This window comes from Xenopus laevis, chromosome 7S (genome assembly GCF_017654675.1).
Source record: "Xenopus laevis strain J_2021 chromosome 7S, Xenopus_laevis_v10.1, whole genome shotgun sequence".
Taxonomy (NCBI): Eukaryota; Metazoa; Chordata; class Amphibia; order Anura; family Pipidae; genus Xenopus; species Xenopus laevis.
The window spans coordinates 107140060-107163773 of record NC_054384.1 but is presented as its reverse complement, the minus strand read 5'-3'; the positions used below and the strand labels follow the sequence as shown (position 1 = coordinate 107163773).

General features: G+C 38.2%; 1 protein-coding gene across 3 annotated transcripts; it reads left to right on the top strand.

Moving 5' to 3' along the window:
* Positions 1 to 41: 41 nt before the first annotated feature.
* Positions 42 to 13755, top strand: LOC121396601 (26S proteasome regulatory subunit 6B-like). 3 transcript variants are annotated; one of them, XM_041571703.1, is made up of 11 exons: positions 42 to 157; positions 3310 to 3408; positions 3486 to 3672; positions 4527 to 4673; positions 5327 to 5436; positions 5538 to 5631; positions 7259 to 7426; positions 8010 to 8086; positions 10368 to 10536; positions 12025 to 12080; positions 13557 to 13755. In XM_041571703.1, the coding sequence occupies exons 1-11, from the start codon at positions 101 to 103 to the stop codon at positions 13668 to 13670; spliced, it is 1278 nt and encodes a 425-aa protein (XP_041427637.1). In that variant the 5' UTR covers positions 42 to 100; the 3' UTR covers positions 13671 to 13755. The 3 variants fall into 3 exon arrangements, with proteins under 3 accessions (XP_041427637.1, XP_041427638.1, XP_041427639.1); XM_041571704.1 differs by having other exon boundaries at positions 48 to 336; XM_041571705.1 differs by lacking the exon at positions 42 to 157 and adding an exon at positions 320 to 458.
* Positions 13756 to 23714: the final 9959 nt, after the last annotated feature.

Sequence of the window (23714 nt, the reverse complement as noted above, 5' to 3'; positions counted from 1 at the left end):
TCGCGACACCTACAGGAATAATAGTCGCACGGAGATTTCTGTGCGCACGCGCGGTGCTGTCTCAGAAAGATGTGTTTGTGTATTTTGGGTTTGCTGGGGGATGCGAAAGAGAAACAGCAGTCCCATTCTGCCCAGCGCTAGCCCTTCATTGAACTGGGTAACTGTATATTTGTATATAGATTAAAAACTACAACTCCCATCCTGCTTCAGCCCCTTCCTGACGTCACCTCCTTTGTCGGCACCGGAAGTGAAGTTGAGTCGGTGCGCGGCGGTGATACAGGGAAATCAGAGATAATGGAGGAGATCGGGATTGTTATAGAGAAGGGAAGCGGCCAGGTACTGAGTAGTGTGTGAGGCCCTGAGCTGACTGTGCTACACGGATACCTGACTGCTGTTATTGTACTACAGCTCCCAGCATGCTCAGCAGACTTCCCCTGGAGCCCAGACATGACTGTCAGGTGTGGGGATAGAGCAGGGACGACATTCACTGGCCTGGGACACAAAGGACATATTATAATGATTAGTTTCTGTTTGTCTTATAACATTATATACATCACGTCCCTCTACTGCTTCACTGGGGCTTATGGGAGTTTTAATGGTCAAGTAGATTCATTTGAGATCTGGAAAGTTGTTACTGACATTGGGCCCGTGAGAGGAGCTTTTCTTCTTCTAAAGGCTGGACGTTCCTAAAGGAACAGTAACACCAACAAATGAAAAGTGTTTTAATATAATTAAGACCGAATGTATTGTGGCTCATTACTGGGACTGCTGGTGTTTATATATAGTTTATGTAAATAAGCCACCCCCTGGGGCAGCCATTCAAATCTGAAAAAGGCACAGGATACACAACTGATAACAGATAAGCTCTGTAGTATACAATGACATTCTTTAAAACTTATCTGTTATCTACTGTGTATCCTGTGCTTGACTGGCTGCCCCCATGGCTACACAGCAGCTTATTTATATAAACTATAGTAGTACTTATCTGTTATCTACTGTGTATCCTGTGCTTGAATGGCTGCCCCCATGGCTACACAGCAGCTTGTTTATATAAACTATAGTAGTACTTATCTGTTATCTGCTGTGTATCCTGTGCTTGAATGGCTGCCCCCATGGCTACACAGCAGCTTGTTTATATAAACTATAGTAGTACTTATCTGTTATCTACTGTGTATCCCGTGTTTGAATGGCTGCCCCCATGGCTACACAGCACCTTGTTTATATAAACTATAGTAGTACTTATCTGTTATCTACTGTGTATCCTGTGCTTGAATGGCTGCCCCCATGGCTACACAGCAGCTTGTTTATATAAACTATAGTAGTACTTATCTGTTATCTACTGTGTATCCTGTGTTTGAATGGCTGCCCCCATGGCTACACAGCAGCTTATTTATATAAACTATAGTAGTACTTATCTGTTATCTACTGTGTATCCTGTGCTTGAATGGCTGCCCCCATGGCTACACAGCAGCTTGTTTATATAAACTATAGTAGTACTTATCTGTTATCTACTGTGTATCCTGTGCTTGAATGGCTGCCCCCATGGCTACACAGCAGCTTGTTTATATAAACTATAGTAGTACTTATCTGTTATCTACTGTGTATCCTGTGCTTGAATGGCTGCCCCCATGGCTACACAGCAGCTTGTTTATATAAACTATAGTAGTACTTATCTGTTATCTACTGTGTATCCTGTGCTTGAATGGCTGCCCCCATGGCTACACAACAGCTTGTTTATATAAACTATAGTAGTACTTATCTGTTATCTACTGTGTATCCTGTGCTTGAATGGCTGTCCCCATGGCTACACAGCAGCTTGTTTATATAAACTATAGTAGAGTTTCTGATGCAAATACACCAGTTTTGACAGTGCAGGGCAACACTACATTCTATTTCTATAATGACACCCTATTTGTACCCAATCAGAGCTTAGTCAAACATTGACTGGAAAGTGACACATTCCCAATGGGATGGGATATTTTTCCTGATGATCCTCCATGGTTTTCCCGTGTAATTAGATCAGTGATCAAGGGGCAGAGATATGTTTATTTGTCAGCTACATTAAATGAGCGCATCTATATGTGTACGGCCAACTTTACCTGTTTTTATCTAATTTATTTTGTGGTCCGGGGTCAACCATTTTCCCTCATTCATTGGAATAGATATATTGATCTTTTTGCAGAAATTTCACGATTCCACATATTACAGATATGGGACCTGTTATCCAGAATGCCTGGGGTTTTCCGGGTTAACAGGTTTTTCCGTAATTTGGATCTTCTTACCTTAAAGGGGAAGTAAGGTATAAAATAGAATAAGGCTAGAAATGTTGCATTTTGTATACTAAATATAAACATGAACTTACTGCACCACAAGCCTAATCAAACAAATGATTTATGCTTTCAAAGTTGGCCACAGGGGGTCACCATCTTGTAACTTTGTTAAATATCGTTGCAAGACCAAGACTGTGCACATGCTCAGTGTGATCTGGGCTGCTTAGGGATCGTCATAAATGATCAAAACAGCACAAGTCAAATAATATCTGCCAGAAGCCGATACAACAAGACTGATTAATAATCAGAATATACAGACTGCACTGGGTCCTGTGTTGTCATGTGATCTAATGTGGATTTTATAGTTTTTGTATTGTTTAATACAAACTTTCTCCAACTCTGCAGAACCAGTGGCTCTAAATAAACCCAATAGGCTGGCTTTGCTTCCAATAAGGATTAATTATATCTTAGTTGGGATCAAGTACAAGTGACTGTTTAATTATTACACAGAAAAAGGAAATCATTTTTAAAAAATGTGGTTTGTTTGGCTTAGGGATGCATCAAATCCACTATTTGGGATTTGCCCGAATCCTTTGTGAAAGATTCAGTTGAATTCCGAACTGAATCCTATTTTGCATATGCAAATTAGGGGCAGGAATGGAAACAGTGGAAAAAATGTTTTCACTTCCTTGTATTGTGATGAAAAGTCACGTGATTTACTTTCCCACCCTTAATTTACATATGCAAATTAGGATTCAGTTCGGCCAGAATATGAATCCTGTTGAAGAAGACCGAATCCTGCCCGAGTCCGAAACTGAATCCTGGATTCGGTGCATCCCTAGTTTGGATAAAACTGAGCCAATGGGAAATGGCCTTTCTGTAATTCAGAGCTTTCTGGATAACAGGATTCTGAATAACAGATCCCATACCTGTATTAAAATCATTTCCCCATGATGTAGGTGAAGGTTATTAAATCAGTGTGCCCCTTCTTCATTCTCTTTAGCCTTTTTATTCATATTGTTCTCTTGCTCCTTGTCAGGATGAAGCTCCTCCTCTGGCCTCATCCCGCCCAATAACAGCCCTCTCCTTCCTTGGGCCTGAGTCTGAAGATCTGGAAGATTTATACAGTCGCTATAAGGTGGGTGATTGGTTAATAATCGGGATCTCATCATTAATCTTTATCAGGCAATGGACAAACTTGTGTTTGCGTTACAGAAACTGCAGCAGGAGCTGGAATTCCTGGAGGTGCAGGAGGAATACATTAAGGATGAACAGAAGAATCTAAAGAAGGAATTTCTCCATGCCCAGGAGGAAGTGAAACGAATACAGAGCATCCCGCTGGTGATTGGCCAGTTCTTGGAGGCTGTAGATCAGAACACGGCCATTGTAGGATCCACCACAGGTGTTACCTTATCTCTTTATTCTAGTGGGAAATGAAAGGCAAAGTGGAAATAATATAGAGTACAAAATACTGATGATTTGTATGTAATGGTTTTGACTTGCCGATCAATAGAATTTATCAGGAGGCGCTGTATTATAGTAGGGATGCACCGAATCCACTATTTTAGATTCCGCCGAACCCCTCGAACCCTTTGCAAAAGATTTTAACCGAATACCGAACCGGATCCTAATTTTCATATGCAAATTAGGGTTGGGAAGGGGAAAACGTTTTTTACTTCCGTGTTTTGTGACAAAAAGTCACGTGATTTCCCTTCCCGCCCCTAATTTGCATATGCAAATTCGGTTCGGCAGAAGGATTTGGCCAAATCCAAATCATGCTGAAAAAGGCAGAATCCCGAACCAAATCCTGGATTCAGTGCATCACTAATTAGAATTAGAACTGTTTCCATGTGATAAATTTCCCTTTCTAATTTACATTGAATAGAGGGATTAAAATTCGAATCTACTCAACAATTCAAATTCGAATTTACTATTAGACCCTTGATCAATCCACCCCTCATAGTGTTTAATTCCCCATGAATGTTATCAATTATCTATTCCCATTAATCTCTGGAGATTTCTTTCTTTATCAGGAATGAATATGCCCAATACACAGACATTCCCCTTTGGGCAGCAATTTCTCTGTGAACTATAGGCTCCATCATTGCTTCACTCTGTCGTGGGTTGGGATTGGTTAAGTCTGGCTCCTATTTAGGATGTTATGAATATACTGGTGTCTGCTCACATAATATAAATAACACCTTATGTTTATAGAATTAAATTGCAATCGTTATTGTTTCTTTTTATCGTTTCCAGGCTCTAATTACTATGTCCGGATCCTGAGCACCATTGACAGGGAGCTGCTGAAACCCAATGCCTCTGTAGCTCTGCACAAACACAGCAACGCTTTAGTGGATGTCCTACCCCCAGAGGCTGACAGCAGCATCATGATGCTCTCCTCAGGTACCCACTGCCCGACCCCTGTCTCTACTATTCCTGTCTCTTCAGATACTTCTGATACATGTGTCTGTGTTTTATTTTCCCTTGTATTTCATAATATACAATTTCAGAGCATTTACATTTTCCATTAAAAGGCCATAACATTTAGAAAAAGGGAATGTCCCATTTGCATGTAATAGGCAGCAAAACAATCCCTATTTCCCCTAGATTCTCTCCTGGTGATAATTGCCTAATGTCGGCTGGAGGGGTCGGCACCTCTCCCAATAGTATCAAAAAAGAAATTTGCCAAACAAAAAAAGGCTAGTGTAGCGGGGATATCCCCTGCACGTTTATTTAGTCATATGATGTAACGTTTCGGGGGCTTGCCCCTTCCTCAGAAGTAGTGATTTGCATAATTAATACAATAAACCAGTATTTAAGTGAAAAATACTTAGATAAACAAATACATAGTGAACAGTATTTTTTTAAATTACTGTTTTACACCAGTTCACCACTTTTACTCCAAAAATGGTCTCTCTCCATTTTTTTGAATTCCCCCCTATGTGTCCCATAAAATTTCCCCTCCAGATCAGAGAACATAAGGAGTAACTTGGCACGTGTATAAATGTCAGATCTCTACATTAGTCCTGACATTGTTCCTGTTGCTCCTCCCACAGACCAGAAGCCGGACGTTCTATTTTCAGATATCGGAGGGATGGACATCCAGAAGCAGGAAGTGAGGGAGGCAGTAGAACTCCCGCTGACGCACTTTGAGCTTTATAAACAGGTGAGGGGGACAGGCGTGAGATTTCTGATGATACAAAGGACTGACATTAGGAACCTGAGCCTGTTGCCTGATTTAACATAACTGTGGTTTTCCTATTGCAGATAGGGATTGACCCACCTAGAGGGGTTTTGATGTACGGCCCCCCAGGGTGTGGGAAGACTATGCTGGCTAAGGCTGTGGCTCAACACACTACAGGTGAGCATTCCTTCTGGTGGCGTATACAGTACAACGGACAATAGAGATTGCAGCTAAATGATAAAAACTGATTTAAAGGAACAGTTCAGTGTAAAAATAAAAACTGGGGAAATAGGCTGTGCAAAATAACAAATGTTTCTAATATAATAAATTAGCCAAAAATGTAATGTATAAAGGCTGGAGTGACTGGATGTGTAACATAATAGCCAGAACACTACTTCCTGCTTTTCAGCTCTCTAACTCTGAGTTAGTCAATGACTATAAGGGAGGCCACATGGGACATAACTCTTCAGTGAGTTTGTAATTGATCCTCGGCATTCAGCTCAGATTCAAAAGCAACAGTTATGACCCATGTGCCCCCCCTCAAGTCTCTGAAGTGTTACTGCCTGGTAACCAATCAGTGGAAAGCAAGAGAACTGAAAAGCAGGAAGTAGTGTTCTGGCTATTATGTTCAACATCCAGTCACTCCAGCCTTTATACATTACATATTTGCCTAACTAACTATATTAGATACATTTTTTATTTTGCACAGCCTATTTAGCCAGTTTTTATTTTTCCTGTACAATTCCTTTACGCATATATAATGATTTTTAATGGAATGGCCACAATATAATTATACATTACGTATACATCCTTTACATTCTCCTTTTGTATTTGATAGTCTTTTACCACAACAAGGCTGCGGCACTGAGCACAATTCAGCAGTAAAAACCTCCTGAATTTGCAAAATAGGATATGACTTGTCTTATCATTTAGTGAATAACTTCATCCACAATCTGGTGTTAGATCAGAGCTGCCATCACGCAAGAGCACAGAAATGTCTGCTGCTGGAAACTTAAAGGGGAACTATTGCAAAAATGAAAATTTAATATAAGCTTCAGCATACTGCAATAAGACGTTTTCTAAATACCTGTATAATCAAATAAAGATTCTATACCTTTTCTGAAATATCTTCACTATCCCTCTCTCAGCATCTGTTTCTCCTCATTCTCTCTTCATGCAGCAGTTGGGTGTCAGATATTCAATGACAGTTAGATCCAATATATCTTATAGGGGGCTTCCTTTTGAATTAGAGCTCACTCAAATAACTGATTCCAGTACAAACAAGAACTAACAAAATAACTGCCTTTTGCACAAATCCTACATGTAGAGAGACATGAAGTCTGGTGATTTCAATAGAGTGAGCTCTAATACATCCAATACATCTTCTAGGCAAAAGGAGATCTTATATATGGATCTAACTGTCAATATCTGACACCCAACTGCCACATGAAGACAGAATGAAGCGAAACAGATGCTGAGAAAGGAATAGTGAAGATAAACTTGATTATTTCAGAAACAATGCAGAATATTTAATAGATTGTATTTAGAAAGTTTCTTAATTCTTAATTTCATTTTTGTGATAGTTCCCCTCTAAGTTTGCTCATACTCCGCTTATCTAGATAAATATTAGCACACATACAAACACTAGCTAAAAGCTACATTTTATACTCCAGATCCTTTAATCCTATTTGTGATCATATAATAAGATTGGCTTTGCTTTCTTATCACCACGCACAGTGAATAGAAACCATCGCTGTTCTGCTTTATCTATTGATTAAATTTCCTCACTGCTTCTGCCCCACAGCCGCCTTTATCCGAGTGGTGGGCTCCGAGTTTGTACAGAAGTACCTGGGCGAGGGCCCTCGAATGGTGCGGGATGTTTTCCGACTGGCCAAAGAGAATTCCCCCGCCATTATATTTATTGATGAGATTGATGCCATTGCCACAAAGCGATTCGATGCCCAGACAGGAGGTGAGTGTATATGCAATTTAATCTGTATTATTGTAGCCTAGCCCTGTCCATTGCAGCTGTTGGAAAGGGCACATTTATGTGGCATCTCCAAATTATTGTGGGGTTCACATTGTTTTAAACACTAGTCATCACAATTTTATATAGAGAATATTTATAATATAATAATACACAAAAGCCATGAATATCTTGTAAATGATATCCTTATAAACGGTGACTAGTGATGTCATCAGTTATAAACGGTGAGTAGTGATGTCATTTTGGTCACACGACTCACTAAAACGTGTGTATTATAATAAATATTATACCCCTTGTTGGAAAAAAATGAGGATATTAGAAGTCACCTCGGAGTTCCATGGCCTTCGGCTTTGCGTTTTTATATGGTCATGAAACTCTTCTGTAACTTATAATATCCTTATATTTTACAATAGGGGGTACTTTATTTACTATATAAACAAAATAATCTAATTAGAGCTGTTCCACTGCAGTTGGTGGGTTGGTGTAAATACATGTAGTAAGAAGGTTTTCTCTCTCATTGACTAAAACAATGCAGTCGTCTCACGTATCATAATTTTGCTTCCTGCAGCCGATCGTGAGGTTCAGCGAATTCTGCTGGAACTTCTTAACCAGATGGATGGGTTTGACCAGACCGTGAATGTAAAGGTAAGTCCTCACCCAGGGTGACTAATATGCACTTGCTAAACAGGCTTTCCAAGGCAAGGTCAGTGCAAATGGGATAACACGACTGCACAGTCATATTTATACATGTCTTTGCCTGCAGAAATGTTTTAACTGGAGGATTTCTACATGTTGTTTAAAGGAGAACTAAACCCTAAAACTAAATATGGTTAAAAATTGCATATTTTATGTACTGAACTTATTGCACGGGGCTAAAGTTTGAGCTTGTCAATAGCAGCAATGATCCAGGACTTCAAACTTGTCACAGGGGGTCACCATCTTGGAAAGTGTCTGTGACACTCACATGCTCAGTGGGCTCTGATTGGCTGTTGAGAAGCTAAGCTTAGGGCTCGTCACTAATTATCCAGCAGAAAATGAGCTTCCCTGGCTGTAATATAAGCTGATGCTACAGGTTTGCTGATTATTCAATCCTGATGCTAATTGCACTGGTTTCTGTGCTGCCATGTAGTAATTATGTGTATTAATTACTAATCAGCCTTATATTGTGACATTTCTATTCTATGTGTACTGTATATTGTGAGTGGGTCCCTAAGCTCAGTAAGTGACAGCAGCACAGAGCATGTGCAATGAATCAGCAGAAAAGAAGATGGGGAGCTACTGGGGCATCTTTGGAGACACAGATCTTTACTGCTAAAGGGCTGTGGTTGCCTTGGGCTGGTACAGAAGCACAAAACATAATGTACAACATTTATAGCTACTTCTTTAGTTAGGCTTTAGATCTCCTTTAATAACCTATGCTTATTGGATATCAAACTGCTGAGCTTTATACCTATGGTCCACGAGGAAATAAGAATATAACGTTTTCTGAGATCATCGTACTTTTACCGATTCTTACGACACAAAATCTAGGCAGCATGATTTGTTTTGCAGCATCCAAAGTGTCAGGCATGAAAGTATGCATGGATTATTTTTGTTTCTGGGTCCCCCACGTGCCTTGGTAATCTTCTGCATAAGTGTTCAGAACACCTCTGGCATATGTAGGATATTTTATTTTGCATCTAAGGACAAGTTTGAGATGGAATGTAGGAAACTAAAGTTTGCAGGATGATAGTTTGGAGCAGAAAGACATTTTGAAGGGGTGGTTCACATTTAAGTTAACTTCAAGGGGCACATTTACTATTGGTCGAATATCGAGGGTTAATTAACCCTCGATATTCGACCGTCTAAGTAAAATCCTTCGACTTCAAATATCGAAGTCGAAGGATTTACTTTCATCGATCAAACGATTTTTCTTAGATAAAAAAATACTTAGAAAGCCTATGGGGGCCTTCCCCATAGGCTAACATTGTACCTCGGTAGGTTTTAAGTGGTGAAATAGGTGGTCGAAGTTTTTTTTAAAGAGACAGTACTTCGACTATCGAATGGTCGAATAGTCGAACGATTTTTAGTTTGAATCGTTTGATTCAAAGTCGTAGTCGAAGGTCGAAGTAGCCAAAAAAAAACCTTTCGAAATTCTTACGTTTTTTCCTAATAATCCTTCACTCAAGCTAAGTAAATGTGCCCCCTAGTCTGTTATACAACATTCTAAGTAATTTTCAATTGATCTTCATTATTTATTTCTTATAGTTTTTTTCAATTATTTGCCTTTTTCTTCTGACTCTCCAGCTTTCAGATGAATCCAATGTTTTGGATTCGGCCGAACCCCCGAATCCTTTGCGAAAGACTCGGCCGAATACCGAACAGAATCCGGGTCCTAATGTGCATATGCAAATTCGGATCCGGTTTTGCTGGCCAGAATGATTTGGCCGTATCCTGGATTTGGTGCATCCCTAGAAAAAAGCAAATGCTCTGTAAGGCTACACATTTATTATTATTGCTACTTTTTATTACCCATCTTTCTATTCAGGCCTCTCCTATACATATTCTAGTCTCTTATTCAAATTAATGCATGGTTGCTAGGGTAATGTAGACCCTAGCAACCATACTGCTGAAAGTATGAACTGGAGAGGTGCTGAATAAAAAGCTAAATAACTCAAAAATCACAAATAATAAAAAAATGAAGACCGATTGCAAATTGTCTCAGAATATTACTCTCTACTTCATACTAACATTTAACTCAAAGGTGAACAACCACTTTAATTATTTTCAATATGTCAGAATGTATATTTTTCTGGGGTAAACCTACAGTTAGGGGCATTTTCAGATTTCAGTACTCTGGTGTAGTACTTTGATTTATTTTAGTTACTACTGTAGGATGTATTCTTATTGTCTCACATTCGAAACGTTTCTTGTTCATCCGGATCAGGTAATCATGGCCACCAACAGGGCAGACACATTAGATCCGGCACTGCTGCGTCCTGGGCGACTCGACAGGAAAATCGAATTTCCGTTACCCGACCGCAGACAGAAACGTCTCGTATTCTCCACCATCACCAGCAGGATGAACCTGTCTGAGGAGGTGGACCTGGAGGACTGTATCCTTGTGCCTAATGTCTGTTACACAGAGACTCATTGGGATCTGTTATTGGGATCTCTTGGAAAGGAGATCACTTTCCTCTAGTTCAAATCCAGGGAGGTTTGGCTTGGACAGTGGGAATAATTTCACCACTTTCCTAAATCTGTAGGAGCCTGGAGTAGTAGTAGGACTGAAACAAATAGTGAGCTGCTCTTTATTTCAGTCCAGTCCAGGTCAAACGATTGTGCAAGAAAAACATTGGAAAACACCCACCGATTTTTAATGCATTTTGTGTGGTGGAGAAAAACACTGAACGCCTGTTGACTGCAATGCATTTTGGGAGTTTGCTCATCACTCTTGCTCCTATAATGCTATGATAAATATCAATGTAGAATAGTGTCATTTTGGGCAGATCATGGCTTTAGAAAATTGATTGTAGGCCTATGATTAAAGGGATACTGTCATGGGAAAAACATTTTTTTCAAAATGAATCAGTTAATAGTGCTGCTCCAGCAGAATTCTGCGCTGAAATCCATTTCTCAAAAGAGCAAACAGGTTTTTTTTATATTTAATTTTGAAATCTGACATGGGGCTAGACATTTTGTCAATTTCCCAGCTGCCCCAAGTCATGTGACTTGTGCTCTGATAAACTTCAGTCACTCTTTACTGCTGTACTGCAAGTTGGAGTGATATCACCCCCTCCCTTTTTCCGCCCAGCAGCCAAACAAAAGAACAATGGGAAGGTAACCAGATAGCAGCTCCCTAACACAAGATAACAGCTGCCGGGTAGATCTAAGAACAGCACTCAATAGTAAAATCCAGGTCCCACTGAGACACATTCAGTTACATTGAGAAGGAAAAACAGCAGCCTGCCAGAAAGAATTTCTCTCCTAAAGTGCAGGCACAAGTCACATGACCAGGGGCATCTGGGAAATTGACAATATGTCTAGCCCCATGTCAGATTTCAAAATTGAATATAAAAAAATCTGTTTGCTCTTTTGAGAAATGGATTTCAGTGCAGAATTCTGCTGGAGCAGCACTATTAACTGATGTGTTTTGAAAAAAAACATGTTTTCCGATGACAGGATCCCTTTAAGGTTCCTTGGGTGACACAAAACGCGTAAGGCTTTTCATTTTTTTACATAAAATAAAACTTTGGGCTCCTGGATTCTGGTGTTCCGGCATGTTGCCTGCCTACAATCCATTTTCTATGACTCTTTGCTGAAGGTCGGGGGCATGAGCAGCTGGACCCAACATACAAAGCGGTAAAGATTCTACAACTGCACAAGGATTCCAGCTTTTCTGTGAATTTTTGAATGGCAGATCATGGCTTTATATGAGTAGGGGGAGAGTGCAGCTGGTATGTTAAAGTTCAGTAGGAATTAGGAATACATTGATTTAGCAGCAGTGACTTCTCAATGAAGGGGTAAAGGAGACCGGTTTGTACCAACAGAGTGTGCGACAGATGATTATTCCAAGTTGTTGTTTTCCTTCACAATCACCTCAGATGTCGCTCGTCCTGATAAGATTTCGGGCGCTGACATTAACTCTATCTGCCAGGAGGTAAGTGTAACTGCTGATCTGTATCACGTGCAACTAACCGCCTCGTTCTTATATTGTTAATTTAACCCCTCCACCTACCCCCAGTGCACATATATATTCACATACCATACAGACCTCTAGATACACTCACTTATACACATACATTATATATACCAATATTAATACTAATTGTAGATTTTGGTATCAGAAAAGCCTTCAATATTCTGCTTATTTAAGAAATCATCCAAGCCCCTCTTAAAGGAGAATCCAACCTCTTATTAAAAAAAAACCCTACCCTACATAGACCCCCCTCTCTTCCTCCCCACCCCCACAGCCTAGCTGCTACCCCAGGGAAATGCCCTTCACTTTTTACTTACCCGTTGGTGCAGATTCAGGGATCGCAGTTCATGGCAGCCATTTTCCGGGTCTTTGTGTCTTCTTCTGGCACTTCAGCAATTTCCCACAATTTTGGCGCATGTGCAGTTGACGCGAAACCAGGAAATTGTTCCTACTGCGCATGCGCCGCTTCGTCAGGCTCAGTCTCAGAATACTGAAGGCCCGGAAGATGGCTGCCCTGAACTCTGATCCCTGAATCTGCAACGAGGGGTAACTGAAAAGTTAGGGGCATTTCCCCAGGGTAGCAGCTAGGCTGGGGGGGAGGGGGGGTCTATGTAGGGGGTAGTTTTTTTTTTTAAATAAGGGCCGGGCAACCTGGCCAGCCACCCCTGCTCCCCCCGCACGAAAGTTCTGTTCCTCAAATCTAAAAATGGGAGGGGCTGTGTGTGTGTGTCTATAATGTCCTCTAATGTAAAGTCTAATCATGTCCCCTAGCAAGTGACTTTGCTCCAGATAAACAACCCCAATCTCGACAGTCTCCCCTCCTAGCTGAATTCTATGGGCTGCTTAAATATGAGCTTCACAATTCCCTTTCTGACTTTAGGAGGTTGATTTATCAAGCTCTGAATATCTGAACTACGAAAAATTCGTAATTTTCGGCGCAAAAAAAATAAAATAAATAAATACCAATTGTTCAATATTTATTAAAGTTTGATGGTCTGAAAACTCAGAATCCTAAATCTAAAAGCTCTCAATGTCCCGTTTAAGTCAATGGGGAAGGTCCTAGTGTCTGCGCTGATTTCTGTACAGATATCCGATGATATCAGGGATTCGGAGCAAAAAAACTCAGAAAAAAACTTAGTTTTTGCGGAAAACTTCAGAGTTTTCCACTGAGTTTTTTTTCTTCATAAATAAGGTCCTTTTGGGAATTCAGAGTTGCTTGTTGCAGAGTTGTATATTAGAAATACTGAGATAAATTCAGACCTTGATAAATAACCCCCTAAGGCTGCCATTTTTGTATCCTAAATACTGCCTAAAGCAGACTTTAATGTAAATCATGTGACCAGCACTCATGAGGATATAGTAGGCTGGAGATGCCCAATGGATTCTTCTTCAGGTCACTATGTTCTCCATTCTGAGCCCTTTCTCCTGCTCTTTCAGGCTGGAATGCTTGCTGTCCGGGAGAACAGATACATAGTGTTGGCCAAAGACTTTGAAAAAGCCTACAAGACGGTCATCAAGAAGGATGAACAGGAGCACGAGTTCTACAAATAAACGTTACCTCCCCCTCATCCCATCGTTGATTGTCTCCCTAAAGTACATTGTGACCAGGAGTTTCAATAAAATGGACTTGTTTTTATATAGTGATGGTCATGGACATATTTAGAGGTAGTGAAGGCTCTGTACTGTCACATGTAACAAATAGGGGGGTTATGTAATAAAAGACGCTAAGGGGCAGATTTATTAATGGTCAAATTGAAAATTCTAATTTTCTAGTTTTTTATGGTCAAAATTCTCAAATTCGAATTGTGAATTATCCAACTCGATTCGAGTTTTGATTTGAATTTCGAGATTTATCACACTTTGGCCCTTTGAGAACTCAAATTGGACTATTCGCCACCTAAAACCTGCCAAGTCCATGTATAAGTCAATGGGAGAGGTCCAGGGCATGTTAGTAGCCTTCCTGACATTCAGGTTTTTTTTTTCAGGGGAAAAAACTTGAATCAAGTTTGGTCAAGTTCGATTCAAGTTTTTGGGGCTAAATGTGAGTTAAACGCGTAATAAATAAAATCTCACCCACGTTCTATTCATTCCTATGGGATACCATATTTATCAAATGGTGAGATCCACCTTTCACCCATTGATAAATAAATACAATAATATATACAGGTATGGGATCCGTTCTATGGATAACTGTTATCCAGAAAGCTCTAAATTACGGGAAGGTTGTCTCAACAATAATAGGGATTCTTATGGCTGTGTGGGTCAAAGACTTGACTGCTAGGGTAGAAGGTTTTTTCCATACTCAAATAATATTTTTTTCCTCAAGCTGATATTTTTTACATTTATGAAAAGTTGAAAAAAGAAAAATAATCGTTGACTTTCTGACCAAAATTTAGTTATTGGAAAAAAACTGAATTCTTGACTATCGATAAATTGTCACAAAGCATGTTTGAGAAAATTCATGCTTTTGGGAAACGTTTCTTTTGAATAATTTTTTTTCTATGAATTTTCTATAAGTGATCTATATATAACCATGTCTTTGAATTGAGAAAAGATAACTATACAGTCATGTACCCAAGTGTTACCCTCATTCACCCCCCACAGGATAAAGACATCTTAGATGACAGTTAGGGGGTTATTTATCAAAATACTATTTTCTGAAAACCACTCTGACCAAATCCGCGAGTTTTCCAACCTATTTATCAATATTTTTTTTTTTTACAAAAATTTCTTGTGTGGGAAAAGACTCGATAAAATTGTGAAAAAACTGGAATGTTGCAATTTTTTTGGATTTGTTGCCGTCACCTGCACGTTTTTTGGATTTCACGCCTAAAAGTTGGGACTTTTTCAGATTATTGCTTAAAAACCTCATAGCAAATACTGGAAATACAAAAAATTTTGAAAATAGACTTTCCCCCCTATTTATCAATACATTTTCACAAGAATTTCTTGTGTGAGAAAAGTCTCAGTGAAATTGCGTAAAAAATGGAATCATTATTTTTTGTCATTTGTTGTCAACAACTGAAACTTTTTTGGATTTGAATCCCGAAAGCTGCAATTTTTTTGGGCGATCATGGGATTACTAATTTCAGAGGCAAAATGTGTTTGCCGGATTTGTTGCTGACAACTGCAACGTTTTTGGATTTGACGCCCGAAAGCTGCAACTTTTTCAGATTATTGGTTAAAAACCTCAACCCTATTGAATGAGACCCAGAGCAGATCAGAATATCTGGGACATCTGCCATTGACTTTTACATGAACTCAATTCAGACTTTTAACACCATCAGGGTTTAATAAATCACACAAAAAAATTTCTATGAAACGGTGGTGTTTTCCCCTTTTAAAGTCCGACCAGAAAAAAATCTGACTTTAATAAATAACCCCCAAAATCCACAGGAACTCTGGTGCAGGTCTCTAACTCAATCTTCTTACAATTCTCAGTCTGTCCACAACCCCTCAGTTCTCACCCAATGACTGGGTGTTAATAGCAAATACCCAAAAAACAAAAATTGTTGAGAATAGACTTTTGCCCCTATTTATCAATACATTTCCACAAGAATTGCTTGTGTCAAAAAAGAAATTTTTTGATGACTGACTTGTACCTTTTAAATTCCATGCTAACACCCTTTCCAGAGCCCCCTATGCAAAAGAGATGCAAACACTATTTTCTCAGTGAATCATAATATCTTTATAATTGTTATAAACTTATACATAAAGGGTACAATATACATGAATGATACCAACTCAGTGTGCTGTCTTGCAACTTTATGTGGTAGACTAATATGCCCTGTATAACTCAGCCTGCAGCCTTGTGTCTTTATATGGTCACAGAACAACCCCTCAGTGACTTCTAATATCCTTATCATTTACAGTAGGGGGTACATTATCCCTTATAATACATGAGTGATACTCAGAGTTCCCTGTATAACTCAGCCTGCAGCCTTGTGTCTTTATATGGTCACAGAACAACCCCTCAGTGACTTCTAATATCCTTATCATTTACAGTAGGGGGTACATTATCCCTTATAATCCATGAGTGATACTCAGAGTTCCCTGTATAACTCAGCCTGCAGCCTTGTGCCTTTATATGGTCACAGAACAACCCCTCTAAACTAGTACATTTAGATCAGAAGCAATTTATCTGAATTACTTTCATTTAGCACAAGTCAGTAAGAATCACTGTTTAAAACCCCATTGAAGGCAAGAAAGCAATCAGAATTCAGAAATCATTGGGAACATAGAGTAGATACAGTTCATCAAACGACTTCGATATTTATACTCCGTGTGCTCCGTGTCAGATCCTCCAACTCGGTTTTCTTGAGTTCCTCGTATGTGAGACTCTGTCTTATGTTAAGAGCTTCGTAGGGATTTTCGTCAAGATTAGAATCCTGGGAGAATTCATTGTGAAGAATAAATCATAAAAACATTGTTATTGCAAAATTCCAGGTATTACAACACACAATTCATTCAATCATATTATATATATTTAGCTATAGCACCGCTTAACAAAAATTTGCGAATTTCTTGCGGAATTAGGGAAAAATTTGCGAAACTGCGAAACACATTGAAGTCAATGGGCCTCAAAATTATTTTGACGCGCGTCAATTTCGATGCCCGCAAAAATTTTTAAACGCACGTCTATTTTTTCCAAATGCATTAAAGTCACTGGGCATTCCGAATCATTTTGACACGCAACAATTTTTATGCACGCAACTATTCTGACGCACGCTGAAAAATTAAAAAAAATTTGGATTGTTTGGATAAAAAAAATGCATTTTTCTGTGCATTTAAATAAAAAAAATTCTGACCAAACTAGAATCTACGATTTAACCTTATTTATTATGAAAAAAAAGCATGATTTAATCGTATCAGGGGGCAAACCCCATTAATTAGCAAAACCCAAAATTGTACAGAGTTTTTCCCAGAATCTCTAAATTTTTTCGGGCTTTTTCCCAAAAAGCCAGTTTTTCTAAAATTTTTGCCAAAGGTCCGATCTAATTTCAACGCAGACCACAGAATCTTTCAAATAGGATAGGAACTGCTCCTGTTGACTTATATACAACCTTGGCATGTCTGAGATGGCGGATTTTCAGATTCTGAATTTTACCATCTGCGTGGTATAATAAATTTCAGAAGATCAAAGTTATTTTTCCTCCAAAAAATTGGATTCTATAGTAAAAAAATAGATATTTTCAAGTTTTTGGTATTCGGACTTTAATAAATAACCCCTAGAGGTCTACAGTCTCATTGAGTGATTGATGGTCTTATCTAAGATGAGATAAGCCTTAATAAGGTGATGTTAACAGTACACATTAAGAAATTCCTAGAGTAAAGGCTTCAGACTTCAAGATGTCTGGAAAATATCAAATGAAATCTAAAACATCTTAAACCATGAAAGAACTTGACAGACCTTATATATCAAAATTTCAGAATAAAGTGCACACCCATAGTCATGTCATGGACCTATAGGAGAGGTAGATAATACTGCTCAGAGAAGTAAAACTCCTGTTCAAAGTGAAAAATATTGCATCTTCATCAGGATCATGGTGTGTTGAGTGTTGACTTCTTTGTGTAGACCTGATATGTCTGCTTTATACTGATTAATGGTATATGTAAAGATAATCGACAACAAATAGCGTCACAAAACTGAGCTATCAACATGATGGAGGGCGTATGTTCATTTTGAAAGTTTGACTTACTTACATTACCTTTATATTGGCCTCGTCTGCAAGGGTGACTTTCTTTTTAATCGGGGAGTTCATCTGTTCAGCAAATTGTGTTTCCTAAAAAAAATGTATTACCTTTTCAATTTTAAAAATGGAAGAAAAATCATCTTTTTTTAATTTAAAAACAAAAATGTTGACACAATTTAACCTTATTTATTATGAAAAAAAGCATGATTTAATCGTATCAGGGACAAACCCCATTAAAAATGAGCAAAACCCAAAATTGTACAGAGTTTTTTCCAGAATCTCTCTTTTTTTACGGGCTTTTTCCCAAAAAGCCAGATTTTTTAAATTTTTTGCCAAAGGTCCTGTAACGATTGACACCCTAAACCCAGAACCGATGCCAAACACCCTGGTCTCGGCTCGTGCTTCTGACTGTAGCAGCCGCCTTTGGCTTCGAGAGGAGCCCTCAGCTACTCAGATGCCGCCAGGTCTTAATAACGAGAGGAGCAAGGCAAGGGGTTCTGGGCAGACAAAGTGGCCCAACTGTAAGCGAAAGTCTCTGGGCAGAAGGTTGTGGTACAAGGCTTTAGACAGAATCAGGGCAGAGAGACAGAGAGTAAACGTAGTCAGGCAGGCAAGGGTCAAACCAGGAAGTCAATCAGAGGGTTAAGCAGCTGGCTGCATCGCGCGTCCCTAAGAAAACCGGCGCCTGCGGTGAAGACTGATGCGGCGGGCATCCCCCCGTCCCCCTGCTAGACCACCAGGGTAAGTTGTTACAGGTCCGATTTAATTTCAACCCAGACCACAGAATCTTTCAAATAGAATAGGAACCGCTCCCGTTGACATATAAACAACCTCGGCAGGTCTGAAATGGCGGATTTTCGGATTCGGAATTTTACCATCCACGTGGTATAATAAATTTCAGAAAATCAAAGTTTTTTTTCCACAAAAAAATTGGATTCTATAGTACAAAAATAGACATTTTCAAGTTTTTGGTATTCGGACTTTAATAAATAACCCCCTAGAGGTCTACAGTCTCATTGAGTGTAAGTTCTTCCTAGAATAAAGGCTTGAGACTTCAAGATGTCTGGAAAATATCAAATGAAATCTAAAACATCTTAAACCATGAAAGAACTTGACAGACCTTAAATGTCAAAATTTCAGAATAAAGTGCACACCCATAGTCATGTCATGGACCTATAGGAGAGGTAGATAATACTGCTCAGAGAAGTAAAACTCCTGGTCATAGTGAAAAATATTTCATCTTCATCAGGATCATGGTGTGTTGAGTGTTGACTTCTTTGTGTAGACGTGATATGTCTGCTTTATACTGATTAATGGTATATGTAAAGATAATCGTCAACAAATAGCGTCACAAAACTGAGCTATCAACATGATGGAGGGCGTACGTTCATTATGAAAGTTTGACTTACTGACATTACCTTTATATTGGCCTCGTCTGCAAGGGTGACATTCTTTTTAATCGGTGAGTACATCTGTTCAGCAAATTGTGTTTCCTAAAAAAAAGTTGTTACTTTTCAATTTTAAAAATGTAAGAAAAATCATCTTTTTTTTTAAATTCAATTACAAAAATGTGGACAAATCCCTGGTTATAATATTAAAATTTTGATATGCTGATTTGGGAGTCTTAAATGTTCTACACCTATATCCTGGAACTCAAAACTTAAAGAATATGTAAACCTTTTTTTTTATCTCTAAAATTACTCTAAACATCACTTAGAATAACATAGATAGATTCTGTATTACAAGCAACTCAACTGCATCTCACTCAGCAACATTCTTGTCTAGCATGCAGCTCTGTCCCCGTTTCTTTTCGTAGCTTTACTAACCTCTCCACCTCTCCTGTGAAGACCTCAAAGAAACATCTACTGCACATGCCTGATTGATTTCCATTGGAGCATAGCTATTGGGCATGCATAGTAGACAACCCGTTGAGGTCTTCGCTGTCTAAGAATGAATGAAAGAAGAATGAAAGAGAACTCAGAGCTTCACACTAGACAAGGAAGTAGCTGAAAGAGCTGCAGTTGAGCTGCTTGAGATACAGAATCTAAATGAGACAGAAAGCAGGGAGAAAGTTATGTTATTCTGGTGGCTTCTTAAGAGTAATTTTAGGGGATTTTAATAATAAAAGACTTACTCATGCTTTAAGAAAATTTAGATTCATCCCTACCAATCAGTTTGAGCACAAAGACAGATGTTCCCTGTCAGCTCTGTAGCAATATTCTCATAAGCCCCTAAAGAAATATATTGTCTATGGTGTATTGAATTTACACATAAAAGGAGAAATGGGTCAGACAGTGATCTCTCTTGGAGACACTTAAGTAAGTTTCATTTTCCTGAATGAAAGGGGATCTTACTTACCGCGTTGTTGTTTCCTTGGTAACATGAACACAACCTGATTTTAAATTTTCTACAGAAAATGAAATAGAGCAATAAACGTATGAAAAAAACAAAATTCATAATTCAAAATGCAGGTTTTTGCAGGCTATCATCAATTCCACTGGGACCCACTTTCTCATGACATTATGGGGCAAATTCACCAAGGGTCGAATATCGGGGGTTAATTACTTTGATCGAACGATCGAAGATCGAAGGAATAATCGTTCGATCGAACGATTAAATCCTTCGAATCGAATGATTCGAAGGATTTTAATCCAATGATCGAAGGATTATCCTTCGACCAAAAAAAGTTAGGCAAGCCTATGGGGACCTTCCCCATAGGCTAACATTGAGTTCAATAGGTTTTAGATGGCGAACTAGGGGGTCGAAGTTTTTTCTTAAAGAGAAAGTACTTCGACTATCGAATAGTCGAACGATTTTTAGTTCGAATCCTTCGATTCAAAGTCGTAGTCCAAGGGTGAAGTAGCCCATTCGATGGTCGAAGTAGCCCAAAAAACACTTCGAAATTCGAAGTTTTTTTTACTTCGAATTCTTCACTCGAGCTTGGTGAATTGGCCCCTATATCCTTATACAATTAAACACGGTAATATTTTTTTTTAAATTCTAAAATCGAAATAAGAGTTTGTGTTTAGCTCAGTAATTGTTCAAAACTTTTGTTAGGGATTCAATTTAGTATTTGACCAAATCCAAAAATTGAGATTGAGAAGATGAAAAGATAAAGAAGTTTCACTCTGAACTTTTATCCTAAAATTTGTATTTTCAATGATGTTTCCTATAACAAATTTTTTATCCAGGATTTTGTGTCTAATTGCAATTTTTTCCAAAGTGAATTTGTTTTGTTCACCAGTTGAATCATTTTGCCTGTTTACACCAATCTTACTGTAAACACATTATTGTCAATTGATTTTTTTTTATTTGAATCATCATTTTTTCACTTAATCACCTTAATACAATTTGCCATTTTTTGACCACATTAGTTTTATTTATTTACTTGATATTTTGTCACTGTTATATTTTTGAGCCATTATTTTTATCATTATGAGTAATCAGACGTTATTATTAAAAATGTAATAAAAGTTATTAATGGGAAAAATAGGCACAAAAACTTTTCATAGAAACATAAAATTGACTCTATTTTGATGCAAAAACTGACAAAGACAAATGGAGGCCAAAATCTCCATAATTTAAACGGCATTGACTAAGATTACAAGCGATAGTAAAGCTTAACACCTGGTCTGATATTCAGATACATCACCTGTAGAAGGTGGGAAGATATGGAAGACCATCTGCCGTAGACTCTTAAGGATACAAATCTACTTTTTTTTTAAAGTGATTTCTTTTTTTATCTTCAATAATAAAACAGTACCTTGTACTTGATGGTAACTAAACTGCAGGAATCCATATCGGTGGCAAAACAATTCTTTTGGGTTTATTTTTAGATGTTCATTTTAGTAAACATGAAAGACCCCCTTATCCAGAAAACCCCAGGTCCCAAGTCTTCCAGATAATAGATTCCATACATGTCTGCCATATCTGAAACACATATAACTTTTTTAGTGAACTAAAAGGAGCTGTACCTCAACACGAAGAACAAAATCAGCAGAATTGTGAGGACCATAATTATTCCATACAGGAACGGAGTGAGTGGTGAACCACAATCCATGTCATTTATGGCAGCTTCTGGAAAAATACATAATTAATAACACATTTTATTTTTGAAAAACAATGCAAAATCACATAGGGTCCAAAATGGACTAAAATTATTTCTGTCTTTGAAATGGCAAATAGACCATCTGCATTCGATTATACTCATATGAGTTTCCGAAGACTTAAGGGCTATAAATCCAATTTGTTTTGGACTTTTGAAGGGATAAACCAATTTTTTTTTAATATTTTTTCATGATTGGTGTTAAAAGTTCGAATAAAAAAGTACTCCAACTCAGACCTGCCAAGATCATGTAGAAGTCAATGACAGATGTCCCGTTGATATTTTGCGATATCCGGATCTGCACTGAGTTCCGTACAATGATCCAAATATTTTGTGGTTGCCAGGCAGTAATCCGAAAAAAAAAGTCAGAGTTTTAAGGCATCAGATTTTAAAAAATCGTACGATTCAGATTTTTTTCACTATTTTATCTGGTCTTTTCCTGCATAAGAAATTTTTGTGAAAATGTTTTGATAAATAGGGGTGGGGTCAGTGCAGATTTGGTCTGAGTGGTCTTCAGAAAATTGTGAGAAAAAGTGAGAACATTTCGGATTTTGATAAATTGTATACAGTATAGGGCAGATTTATCAAGGGTCGAAGTGAATTTGAGGGAATTTTCGAAGTAAAAAAAAAAAGTAATTTTTTGGATACTTTGAACATCGAATAGGATACTACGACTTCGAATTTACTTAGAATTCCAAGTAAAAATAGTTTGAATATTCGATCATTTGATAATTGAAGTACTTTTAAAAAAACTTCGACTTCAATACTTCGCCAAATTAAACCTGCCGAAGTGCTATGTTAGCCTATGGGGACCTTCTACACCATTTTTCTAAGTCATTACACATTGAAGTAAAATCATTCGATTCTAACGATTTTACTTCGATCAATCGATGGCCAAATTCGGTGAAAAATCCTTCGACTTCGATATTCAAAGTCGAAGTATTTTAATTAGATGGTCGAGTTTCGAAGTATTTTATACTTCGAAATTCGTCCCCTGATAAATCTGCCCTATGTTTTCTATGATCTCAAGGGGTGTGGTATCATCAGTTTTGTTTAATTTTTGTTGAAATATTTGTAGAATTGTTTTTTTATTCTGACCAATGTTGTTTTTTTTTTTAGTTTTACTTCTGTGTAAGGCTTATTTGCCTTTGCAGTAACCCATGTGATAAACATGTTTTCTTCCCCTGTAAATAAATCATGAGTGAATCATTAAAGGGGACCTGTCACCCTAAGAAATAATTTCAAATTCTTTTCTATCATGTTAGTTGAGCAAAATAAACTTTACTTACACTGTATTTATTATTTAAGTTTTGTTTCCTTCTGTTTTGGAATTATACAATCACAGCAAGCAGGTAGCAGCCATTTTGTGGACACGGTTATTAAGGGAAATTGTGTATCACCCAAAAATCTTGTGTATGAACCAGAATGAGGGACCTAATGTCCATGTGCAGTGCCCTACACAATTATAGAGCATGAGGAGGGAAGGGGGAATGTGGGGAGAGCAGAGACATGTAGGAAGTGCTGAATGGAAAGTGAAAGTAATTGACTGCCCCTCCTCTATGCCACGGGCATAGAGGCGGGGCAGGTAATATTTGATTGACAGTTTAGATATTTAAACACCTTTTTAACAGGTATGGATGTTTTAATGAAAAAAATTTTTGGGGTTCCATATTTAATTTGGAAAGGACTTTCATTATGCAGTTTTTTATGTGTAGGTGACAGGTCCACTTTAAGGGGCAGATGTATTAAGGGTCGAATATCGAGGGTTAATTAACCCTCGATATTCGACTGGGGAAT